Source organism: Acytostelium subglobosum, assembly GCF_000787575.1.
Source record: "Acytostelium subglobosum LB1 DNA, scaffold: scaffold11, whole genome shotgun sequence".
Classification (NCBI taxonomy): Eukaryota; Evosea; class Eumycetozoa; order Acytosteliales; family Acytosteliaceae; genus Acytostelium; species Acytostelium subglobosum.
The window spans coordinates 416,076-427,620 of NW_012236522.1; the positions used below are offsets into that span (position 1 = coordinate 416,076).

At 43.2% G+C, this 11,545-nt stretch overlaps 3 protein-coding genes across 3 annotated transcripts; all 3 read left to right on the top strand.

The window, feature by feature from the left end:
• Positions 1-398: 398 nt before the first annotated feature.
• Positions 399-3,967, top strand: SAMD00019534_060410 (hypothetical protein; the record flags this gene model as incomplete). The annotated part of the gene is made up of 2 exons (XM_012898639.1): positions 399-1,517; positions 1,619-3,967. The coding sequence occupies 2 exons, from the start codon at positions 399-401 to the stop codon at positions 3,965-3,967; spliced, it is 3,468 nt and encodes a 1,155-aa protein (XP_012754093.1).
• A 730-nt stretch (positions 3,968-4,697) lies between these two features.
• SAMD00019534_060420 (hypothetical protein) lies at positions 4,698-7,035 on the top strand (the record flags this gene model as incomplete). The annotated part of the gene is made up of 6 exons (XM_012898640.1): positions 4,698-5,912; positions 5,988-6,092; positions 6,166-6,261; positions 6,322-6,506; positions 6,589-6,770; positions 6,839-7,035. The coding sequence occupies 6 exons, from the start codon at positions 4,698-4,700 to the stop codon at positions 7,033-7,035; spliced, it is 1,980 nt and encodes a 659-aa protein (XP_012754094.1).
• A 1,424-nt stretch (positions 7,036-8,459) lies between these two features.
• On the top strand, positions 8,460-11,437 carry SAMD00019534_060430 (hypothetical protein; the record flags this gene model as incomplete). The annotated part of the gene is made up of 5 exons (XM_012898641.1): positions 8,460-8,616; positions 8,690-8,948; positions 9,015-9,563; positions 9,627-11,311; positions 11,376-11,437. The coding sequence occupies 5 exons, from the start codon at positions 8,460-8,462 to the stop codon at positions 11,435-11,437; spliced, it is 2,712 nt and encodes a 903-aa protein (XP_012754095.1).
• Between the last annotated feature and the right edge of the window lie 108 nt (positions 11,438-11,545).

Genomic DNA, 11,545 nt, shown 5'->3' on the forward strand with positions numbered 1-11,545 from the left:
ATAATAATAATAATAATTCTCCTCGATGGAGATTCACATTGTGGTTACATCATCATCAAGGAAGCAATGATTGATTGATTGGTTTGCAGACTGGGATGCAAAGCGGGTGTGCTGATTGATCGGTTTTGATGTGGTTACCTTCGGAGGCCCTCAAAATAATATCCAAATAGTCTTGATCGGCTTCCAACATGGGGAGGAGGAGTGTTTGAATGAGCAACAGGTGTGAAAGGGATGGATGGCTAAGAGTGACCCATATTGAGTGATGATAGTGAATGATGTTGCGTAGACTAAACTACACTACACTAAACAACTTAACTCGTTCACTGATCATTCGCAACAACATAAGCAAACAGGTAATATAGGTGCAAGGAACACATTCATTAATTCATACATGAACAATGAACTATAACGGCGTAACTCCAAGAGTGATACTGGGTGGAAACAGAGCGGCAAAGCCAAGTGCTGCTGGTACTGGTGTTGGCACTGGTACTGGCGCTGGCACTGGAACTGGTGTTGGTGCTCCAAGGTCAACTCCAACTCCAGCTCCAGCTCTCACATCATCACCTCCCACAACACCAGCTACAACATCCGCAACAGCAACTACAAAGCCAATACAACAAACACAGTTTGCTCCTGGCAATGTACCAACTCAAACTCAGAACGGTAGCATCACTGGAAGGCAACAAACATCAACATCTGTACATAGCAAGTCATTGTCAAGTCCAAACATCAATCAAACATCATCAACATCAACGCCAACATCATCTTCACAGAAGGATCGCACTTCATCATTGAATAGTGTACCACAAACAACAGCATCAGCATCAGCATCGGCTGCCAACAACAATAACAACACTTCTTCATCATCAGGACGTCCAAGTTCAAACACAAGCTCTGGAGGCTCTATCTCACGTTCAGGCTCTGGAGCAAACGATCAGGGTGGATCAGTCAGTGAGATATATCAATTGATCGTCGAGCAGAAGTTGACAGAGAATGAGATATGGGGTGGCCATCCCGACCTCTTCCCCATCCTCTTCCAATTCCCCAACGTGTTCAAGTCTAGTACCGGTCAAGACACCGGAAGTAGTCATCTTCTCACAGTCAACTTGCCAAACACACCAGAGTTTGGTGGCACTGGCACTGGCGCTCCACCAAAGAAGTGTGGATATAAGATTGGAAAGAAGTTGACTGTGGCACAAACAATCAATCTAATATGCAAGAAGCAGAATAGTCCAGCAGACCCTCATCGATATTATCTCAAGACATTGTATGGTTGTGTGTTGGATGAGGAGCAGTTGCTGTCTACCTATGGATTTGGAACGTTCTTCACATCATGGGAGCTTAGTCTTGTTGCCAAGGATGCATATGCAACTATGGACTCTATATTACTTGCACAGCAACATCAAGTGATGGAGCCCACCGAGTTCATCATAGACTTCCAGTTGCCGCCACTCAAACAACTTCAAGGTCTAAAGAAGAAGAGACTAAAGGTTGACTCAAGCATGACCATCGGGCAGGTATGTCAGTCTCACTCAATCAATCATTGGAATCTTTCCAATCATACTAACACTGGAACCATTCCACCCCCATCACCCCCCACACACCATCAATCAATCAGATAATCGACAACATTTGCACCAAGTTCAAGATTAATGATCCAGAGAGGTTCTCAATACTCACCAATGAGGAGTTCCCCTTGCAATTGCATCGTGATGCCTCACTGGCTCATTATGGTCTTGGCAACAAGGTCGCCGGCAACACTCCATCACCCCCTGGTGACAACATCGAGCTGAACATAGTGTTCAATGAGTTCATTCCTCCTTATACACTGCGAAGCAATGTCGTTCCATCATTTGGCGCACTTCAAATGGGTGCAACGGCATCAGGACATCAACAGAGACAACGCCGTGCGGCTTTGGTAGAGCTTGAGAACAAACTACACGAGTCAATCGACCTCAACAGAAGTCTGGCGCAGAGGTTCAAGGATGTGGCAGGGGAGGCCAAAGAGCATGAGGACAAGACGAACCAACAAATCACCGAAATGGAAGCAAGCCACAACTATATCATGCAACGAATCGTTCAGCAGTTGACCGTGGTCAAGGAGAACTTCATGCAAGAGAAGGAGGGACACAAGCGCCAGCTATCGATCATGCTGCAGGAGAAGAGCACGATGGTTGGAGAGCGCGATAGGCTCACGAGCGAGAACACTCGATTGGCAAGCGAGTTGGGCGACGCTGGTGTCAAGGCATACCAGGAGCGGGCCAGCCACACCGAAGTCGTCCTGAAGCTGAATGATACAATCGACTCTATGTCCACACGAACACGCTCGCTCGAGGAGAAGGTGGCCGAGCAGGGGCGTCGCAATGACGAGCTGGACACCGCACTCAAGGCCAGTCAGGCCAGTCTGGATCGTGCAAAGGCCGATGCACAAAAGGATGAAGTGACACACATGGAGCAACTCAAACAGATGGAGCTGGAGCATGATGAGCTGCGTGCCAAGTCCGAGGGCATCATCCGTGAGATCTACAAGAGAATGGAGGTTCAGAAGCAAGGAGAGGACCAACGCATCCAGGCGCTCACTCAATCACTCAAGCAGAGCGAGGAGCAGCGTATACAGTCTCTCACGCAATCACTAAAGCAGAGTGAAGAGCAGCGCATCCAGGCGCTCACTCAGGCACTCAAACAAGAGGTGATCGTGGCGGTATCGACGCAAAAGGAGGTCGAGCAACAGAAGATCCAGACTATCACACAGACTCTCAAGCAGAGTGAGGAGCAGCGTATCCAGGCGCTCAAACAAAGTGAGGAGCAGCGCATCCAGAGCATCACTCAATCGCTCAAACAGACAGAGGAGCAGCGCATCCAGGCGCTCAAACAAAGCGAGGAACAGCGTATTCAGGCACTCAAGCAGACAGAGGAACAGCGCATCCTGGCGCTCAAACTGAGCGAGGAGCAGCGCATCCAGAGCATCACTCAATCACTCAAGCAGAGTGAGGAGCAACGTATCCAGGCACTCAAACAGAGCGAGGAGCAGCGCATCCAAGCGCTCAAACAAAGTGAGGAGCAGCGCATACAGAGCATCACTCAAACACTCAAGCAGGAGACCAACGTGGCCAATATTGAACGTGAGAACATGCGATCAGCCATCAACAAACTCACTGAGGAGTTGAAGGAGAAGGACAACATCATCAGATCGGTACATCCCAAGAAGATTGAGACGTTGGAGCAGTCGATCAAACAGTTGGAGGCCAGGATGGAGCAGACTGAGCGCGACTCCAAGCTCAACAAACAGCAGGCAACACTGAGGTCGATGGAGGTGGACGAGCTGAAGCGCCAGATGGAGTTGCAGCGCGTCTCTAGCCAGGAGCAGGTGCGCCAGGTGCAGGGCCAGCTGGATCGCGCCACCAACCAATCCAGCGACGAAGAGGGCAAGTTCAGAAAGTTGAACCAGGACTTTGCCGCGATCAAGGCTGAGCTAGAGACTGAGCGATACAAGAATGAACATATCACCAAGTCCCTCAACGATGTCAAGCAGGCCAAGTTGGATCAAGAGGCTGCCTTTAGGGCGAAAGAACAGGCCATGCTCACAAGTGCATTGTCCGATCATCACCATGTAGTGGCACCAGTGGCACCACCCTTGCCATCATCATCGTCATCATCATCATCAATCAAGAACAACAACAACAACAACAGAGTTCCAGGCAGCAGCAGCAACGGCAACAACAATAGATCACCGGATGTTGGAGTTGGTAGAGATGATTGTGACTCGATCATCACGAGTGAGTCATTGTCTGGCGCCAAGAACACATTGCGCGCCGTTCCCAACATTGCACCTGCAGCTCCACTTGATCGTGGAGTATCCTCCATCGCAGAGATACTACGTGCTTCCATGCAAAAGAGATTCAATGCCATGAACCAAGTAGACTTTGTCGAGTTGGATGACGTCGATGATGGTGAATTCCAGGATTGATCAACCAATCAATCCATCAGTCACTCACTCACTCAATCAATCAATCAAATATTTATTTATTATTATTATTATTTATTATTTATTTATTTATTTAAAATAACAAACAGTATATATATAATATATACATGTAATTAATTACCCGTATTATAATAATTATTGTGGCCCGAATACTTAGATCAGAACTGTCTTTCTATTCATTCGCACCCCACCTACCCATCCACACTAATTCATTCCCTCAATCACACACAAACACGCTGTTTCTGATCTGATTGATCCCGTTCACCCCCAAAACCATTTAGCAAATCTTCAGATTCTTAGGTCCTCTCTCACACAACAACATCGATGTTATAAATGGATGAATGGATGGTTGTTGGTTGTTTGTGGATCGGGTGATGGTGGCAACAACAATGTTTGTTTGTTTGTTAGTGTGCTTGAATGATGATGGGTTAGAAGGGCACAGAGCGACAAAGGTTCAAGCCAAGTAGTTGTTGCAACAAGAAACCTTTGACTGGCTCATATGCAAACATACGAATAGCGTACACACATAAACTTATACTTATACGTTTGTTTATTTGTATCTATGTATGTTTGTTATAACTTAACTTAATCATTATTTATTATCATCCACATCATCATCATCATCATTATTTATTACTACTGGACTATTATAATACAGATATCTTGGTGGTCCCTCCTCTCACCAACACCAACCATTCAACCAAACAATCAAATGCAAAGCAACTCTCAACCAACATCACCTACATCGGCTTCGACATCAATGTTGATGAATAGACCAAAGGCTGTCCCACCACCAACAACATCAAGATCATTCATTAGCAAAGACAGCAAGGACAACAAGGACAAGGACAACAACAGTGACACTTTAGTTGGAAATGGCAGTATCAGTAGCTTCATCAATTCAAAAAGAGATGGAAAGCCACCTCCTGTGCCCAGGAGGGCACCAGGTACATTCACTCTTACTGGCAATGAGTTGTCTACAATGTCAACACCCTTGTCTCCAAAGGCAACAGATACACAGGCTCAGACACAGACTCAAACACAGACACAGACACAGACAAAGCCAAGGACAGCTACAATGACTACTACAAAGTACACACCTCCAATGAGGCCATTGACTGGAAGTGGCGGCAATAATAATAATAATAATGTCGCGTCTGGGACGAAGCCACCAATCGTTCCACCTCGAACTGTATCATCACCGCCTCAATCACCTCTACATAATGGTGGCGCTACATCTGGCGCACCAATATCATCATCAAAATCAGAGAGTGATGAGCGATTGTTGAAGCGCACCGAGAAGAAGTTCACCTTGTTGAACTCATCACCAACTATGACCACGACGACTACTCCAACAATGACATCGACATCGACAACAGCATCACCAATCAAACTTAACATATCAAACACATCAAATTCATCTGCTGGAGGCTCGGACGACGATGACTCTTCGCCTACACTGGCGCCAAAGTCCACCCCACTCGAGGACTCAGGGAGAAGGAGCAGGGGCGCGACATTCCGTGCCAAGCTCAAGGTCGGTGGTGGATCAAGCGAGCAGATCGATGCCAAGGACTTGCTGGCCGAATGTCTACAGCGCGTGGAGTCACAACAGCAACCATCGCGCAAGTCACGCGTGCCAGTGATCAGCAAGAGCACACCAACCAACAATGTGATCCGCGAGCTGATTGAAACAGAGGCCGACTATCTGGACGACATCAACACAATGATACAATACTATATGAACAGCTTGTATGAGTTGGCCGAGAAGGGTGCCACATCAATCAAGGCCGAAGAGATCTTCCAAGTCTTCTCCAACATCGAAGAGTTGGTCCTAATCAACACCAAGCTATTCAACTCACTCATCCAACTGATACCAGACCTGGAGCTCAATCGCTATCCCAAGGTCGATCATATATTCTTCAAGAATGTAAGGTGTACCCTCATTGGACAATGCATGCATTACCTTCATCTCTAACGCGTCACTCACTCCTCCAACAACCAGACCAATGCACTGTACAGATACGTCACATATGTTAAGAATCAAGAGCATAGTTATAGAATAATACATGGATGGGAAAACAGTAGTTCAGTATCAACTATACTTAGTGTAAGTATTTGGAATGATAATGATGGACAACATGGATGTGATATGGATCCTAACTCATCAATCATATTACCAGACAATCAAATCACATCCACATGTAAAGAGTCTTGACCTGGCATCATATATTATCAAGCCAGTTCAAAGACTGTGTAAATATCCATTGTTGCTAAGAGTAAGTCTCTATCATTCAATCCAATCCAAACAATCATTTACTCATTCAATCAAACAATAGGAACTCAAGAAGACTGTTCCAGAGGAGAATGAACAACATAGATCATATGAGAGAGCTGCCAAGCTTATGGAGAAGATCGTTGCCGACATCAATGGCAATATAAGGAACGAAGAGAAGATTACAGAGCTGAGGGATAAGCTAGGGAAGGATCATTATAGTTTATTATTTAAGAAGACTTTCATAAGGTATGTATATTATTGATCGGATTGGATTGGATTGATTGATTAGCATTGGATACTAACACTCTATCTCTATCTCTAACATTAGGGAAGGAAAGGTCAAACAGTACAAAGGTGATTCAGGTGTCAAGAGTCAAGATGCTGTATTATATCTATTGGATGACACTGTTATCATCTACAAGACTTCATTTGTCTTGTTGTACAATCAAGCAAGAGTCATATCATTCTGTCTATCAGACATCATTGATGTCAAGGGCATAGAGAGCAAAGGTAAAGTAATAAGTTATCCATTGATTGATGGGCATCAGATGTAACTAACAATATATATCGCAATTTAGATGTTAAACATGGATTTGAGATACAGTATAGTAATCAATCAAGTAAGGAACAAGTTAGACAGGTGTTCTCAGCTGATAACTACACAGACAAACTCCTGTGGATCAGTGAGTTGGAGGATGCCATCCATGCCTACAAGGTCCTAACACAGAACTGGTCTGGTGAGGCCGATCTCTCACCTGACCGAGTGATTGCCTAATTATTTAATATAATAACATACAAGTACATGTATATCACAATGAGTATGAGTATGACAATGATGTTGTCGAGTTTTCATCAATGTTGTTGTTGACATCACCTCAATGTATTGAACGAAATTCAAAATGAATGAGCAAACCATTAATGGAGCTGTGAAGATTGAGCATTTATGAAGGGTGAGAATGATGCTGCAATTCATACTTACCTGATGCTTTTACACTCGTGATCATCACAGGCGGATGTAAAGCGCGACTGTCCCTCCTCTAGCACTCCTGGGGGGCGTTGTGGCGACTAGTCATTGATTAGTCGGGTATCTAATTTCTGGTAGTGGTGGACTTTGCGCACGTCGCGAATCCACTTCAACACTAACTCTAAATATAAAGATAAACAAATACAAATATATCCAAGTATATATCATCATCATCATGAGTTTAGATATCATAGATATATCCTTTAAAAGAGATATTTAAGTTTAAACTTAAATATTGTCCCGGTGCTGTCCAATCACTTCCTATCTCAAGAAGCAGCTGGACATGTCCAACATCAACTATGCCAACTCACTCACACAGATGGACAAGAAGGAGCAACAGGTGTCGAGCTTGTCCGTGGAGCTGCAGGAGGGCATACCCGTTGACATGTCTTCAAAATCATTGGTCAACAGTATACCTAATTAGGTTTACAATCTGCCTATCATTCACCCACACACTCTCACAACATGTTGGACAATGATAAATGATTGGATGGGGGTATGAGGTGGATGTCCACCTCCCATCATTCAATCACTAATGGACAACATTGACATTGAGAGTAACTTCTTCCTTTCATTCATTCAATCAACTTCACTTCACTATCAATAATAATTAATCAATAATATAATTATCACATACTTATAAATAATATCTACCAAAGAGAGAATGTTGGAGGATGATAATAATGATATATTGGGATCAAACTCTTATGAGACATTTAGAAATGCCTTTAGAGTATATAAGGATAGACCATTGATTGGTACAAGGCCAAAGGTTATTAGATCAAAGGAACATCCTTCTGGATATGGTGATTACCAATGGATGACATATGATCAAGTATTCCAAATTTCTCAAGTGTTTGGATCTGGATTGACTCGTGAACTACCTCCTCGTTCATTCATTGGAATAGCATCACCCAACCGTTCCGAATGGTATCTAGCAGACTATGGATGTTACTTCTACGGGATGTCAGTTGTACCATATTATCATCAACAAGGTAACTATAATATATTATATTCAATCATTATCATACCATCTATATTAATCAATTTTTAAAGATGAGAATAGCTTTATTAGTACATTAAAGTATACCGAGACAAGGTGTATGATTGTTTCAAACCATTTGTTTGGAACCTTGTGTAAGATACTTGCCAATGGTGATTATAAAGGAATTGAAATGATCATTTATATTGGTGATGACTTGGACTTGGAAACAAGATATGCATTGCCATCCAATATCAAATTCTACAAGTTCAATGACTTTGTCCAACTTCACAAATCCAAAGAGATACTACAGCATTATCAATTCAAGGATGATGATATCACTGCATTGTGTAAGTCAAGTTCAATCATATCAATCAAGTATATATATACTCATCACTAGTGAACGATCAATCATACTTGTAGACTTGACAAGTGGTAGTACAGGACTACCAAAGGGTATCATTGTGAATGAGAGATCATTCTATATTGGTATAAAGTACTACTTTGATCATGAGCATAGGATTGGTACTAGTTATAGTTATTCAACACTTGCACATCTTCAAAGGAAGCTTGACCAAAAAGCACTATTGAATGGTGCCAAGATTGGTATCTTCTCCAGCCATGAGAACATGTTTGATGATCTCAAGGCTCTCAATCCAACAGACTTCTGGGGCGTACCAAGGTAACAAGTCATCCCCTCTTTCATTCATTCAAACTATGCTTACTAACTCAATCAATGAATGAATAGAGTCTGGCAAATGTTCTACTCAGCTCATTTGAGCAATGTTAGATCGATCAAAGAGTTGCATGGTGATTGGAGCGAGGTGAGATGTGATGATGAGGCAACGCCAATCACAAGAAGGTTACTGGGTCACAACATCAGGGTGTTGAGAACTGGTGCCGCTCCAATACCTAGTATCGTGTTTGATTTCATGAACCAGACATGGGGAGAGGACAAGGTACAAGATATATATGGCAACATGGAGACCTACATCATCACGATCAATGGTGTAGTACAGCCTGATATAGATTATAAGATTGAACCTGTGTCATCATTGTTTGACACTGATGTCAATCATCATCAACAACTTAACCATCGAGCTGTAAGAGTTGGAGAACTATACCTACGATGGAGTGGCAGCAGTATTGGATATTACAAGAATGAAGAGGCATCGAAATCATTTGAAGGTGGATGGTACAGGACTGGTGATCTATTCGAAGAACTATCACCAGGTGTTGTCAAGATAGTCGATCGAATCAAACATGCATTCAAACTTAGCAATGGAGAGTTTGTAACGTAAGTCTGGCCAGACTGGGATCATTCCATCACTCATGATCAATCACTAACTCACTCATTCAGACCCGAGAAGATAGAGAACTATTACAACACATCTGATATTATACAACATACTTATGTTTATGGATCATTTGGAAAGCCATTCCTGGTGGCCATCATTGTACCCAAGGAGAACATACTCAGGCAATATGGATTGGATGGTCCAGACATCAATGGGGAGTCACTCGAGAAGAATCCAAAGTTAAAGAGTACAATACTTCAAGAGGTGGACAGGATCAACAGGATGATGAATGTGCCAAACTTTGAGATACCAAAGATGATCACATTGGACAACACGAGATGGACCTTGATAAACATGCTGTTGACTGGACCTGGCAAGATGGCACGACAGAGGTTACAACCATATTATCAAACACAAATTGATAACATGTACCATACACTTGAGACACTTCAATCCACACTGTTACAACATGGTAGTCTGGAACATATTGTTGAGCAGTACATACAGCGAGTGCTTGGACTTGACTTGGGATCGGAACATGTCGATATACACAACATATCATTCACAGACATTGGTGGCGACTCGATTGGTGCAGCAAAGCTATCACGTCTACTTCGTGACAAGGAGGGCATTGAGCTAAGTGCTCAGTTCATCCTGAACAAGGAGCATAGTATTGGTCATATACTGGATATCATCAAGAGACATGATGGTGGAGAGGTGACAACAAAGATTGATTGGACTAATGAGTTCAAACTTGACCCGTCGATCAATCCACATGACAAGTCCATCAGGCCGTTCAAGTTACATGGCAACAACATATTCTTGACTGGCGCTACCGGATACCTTGGATCACACCTACTTCATGAGCTACTCACTGGACACAGCAAGGCAATGGTTGACAAGGTCTATTGTCTTGTGAGGAATGTTGGAGGCGAGGACCAAGCAAGAGACAAGTTGGTCCAACTCATCACAAACAAGTATCGACTGCACTTGGATGAACAACAAGCAAACCGAATCATACCAGTCATTGGAGATCTGGCCAAGAAGAGGTTCGGGTTGAGTGAACAACAGTTCTTGGACCTGGCCAACAAAGTTCAATTGATTGTACATAATGGTGCGCTGGTCCATCTGATCAACCCATATCCAAACATGAAGGATGCCAATGTTGGTGGAACTGAGGAGGCTCTCAGACTGGCGTGTGTCAGTGATCAAGTGATCAGGGTGGCGCACATCTCGACCATTGGCACATTTGGAGTGTTGACCCATGATGTTGACGAGTCCTCAGTACCAGACATCGGAGGCATTGACAAGTTAGTTGGATACTCACAGAGCAAGTTGGTGGCTGAGCAGCTCGTCAATGCGGCCAGATCAAGAGGTGTACCCGTCATGGTATTCAGACCTGGTGTTATCTACGCTCACTCAATCACCGGTATCGACAATGACAACGATATGATGAGGGTCATAATCAAAGGCATTATTCAACTTCGATGTTATCCATCAACTACATTCGCCTCAACAGGTCATTATCTCAATCTATCATGTGTAGACTGGGTTGCAAGTTCAATCATCTCATTATCCCTCAACAACGACAATGACAAAGACAAGTCATTTAATCAAACATATCATATGACCAACAATAATGAGCAGATACATATATCACAACTATGTCAAGCAATCAACAAGGTTGTGGGACCATTGGAACAGGTCAGTTTGGAAGAGTTCAAACATAGATTGATGGAGCAACCAAGTAATATGCTTTATCCAGTATATATATCATTTGGAAATGATCTTCCATTCCTTATCGACTACAGATTCCACAATCCAACAACTTGTCAAGACCTTTCAAACATCGGTTTGCATTCAGCACCTCTAGTTGATGAAGCGTTATTGATCAAGAACATCGAATACCTTTCTTTGTGACCGACACCAATAAATAACTAAGTTAATTAGTGTTACTGTGTATATACACCATCATATGTAT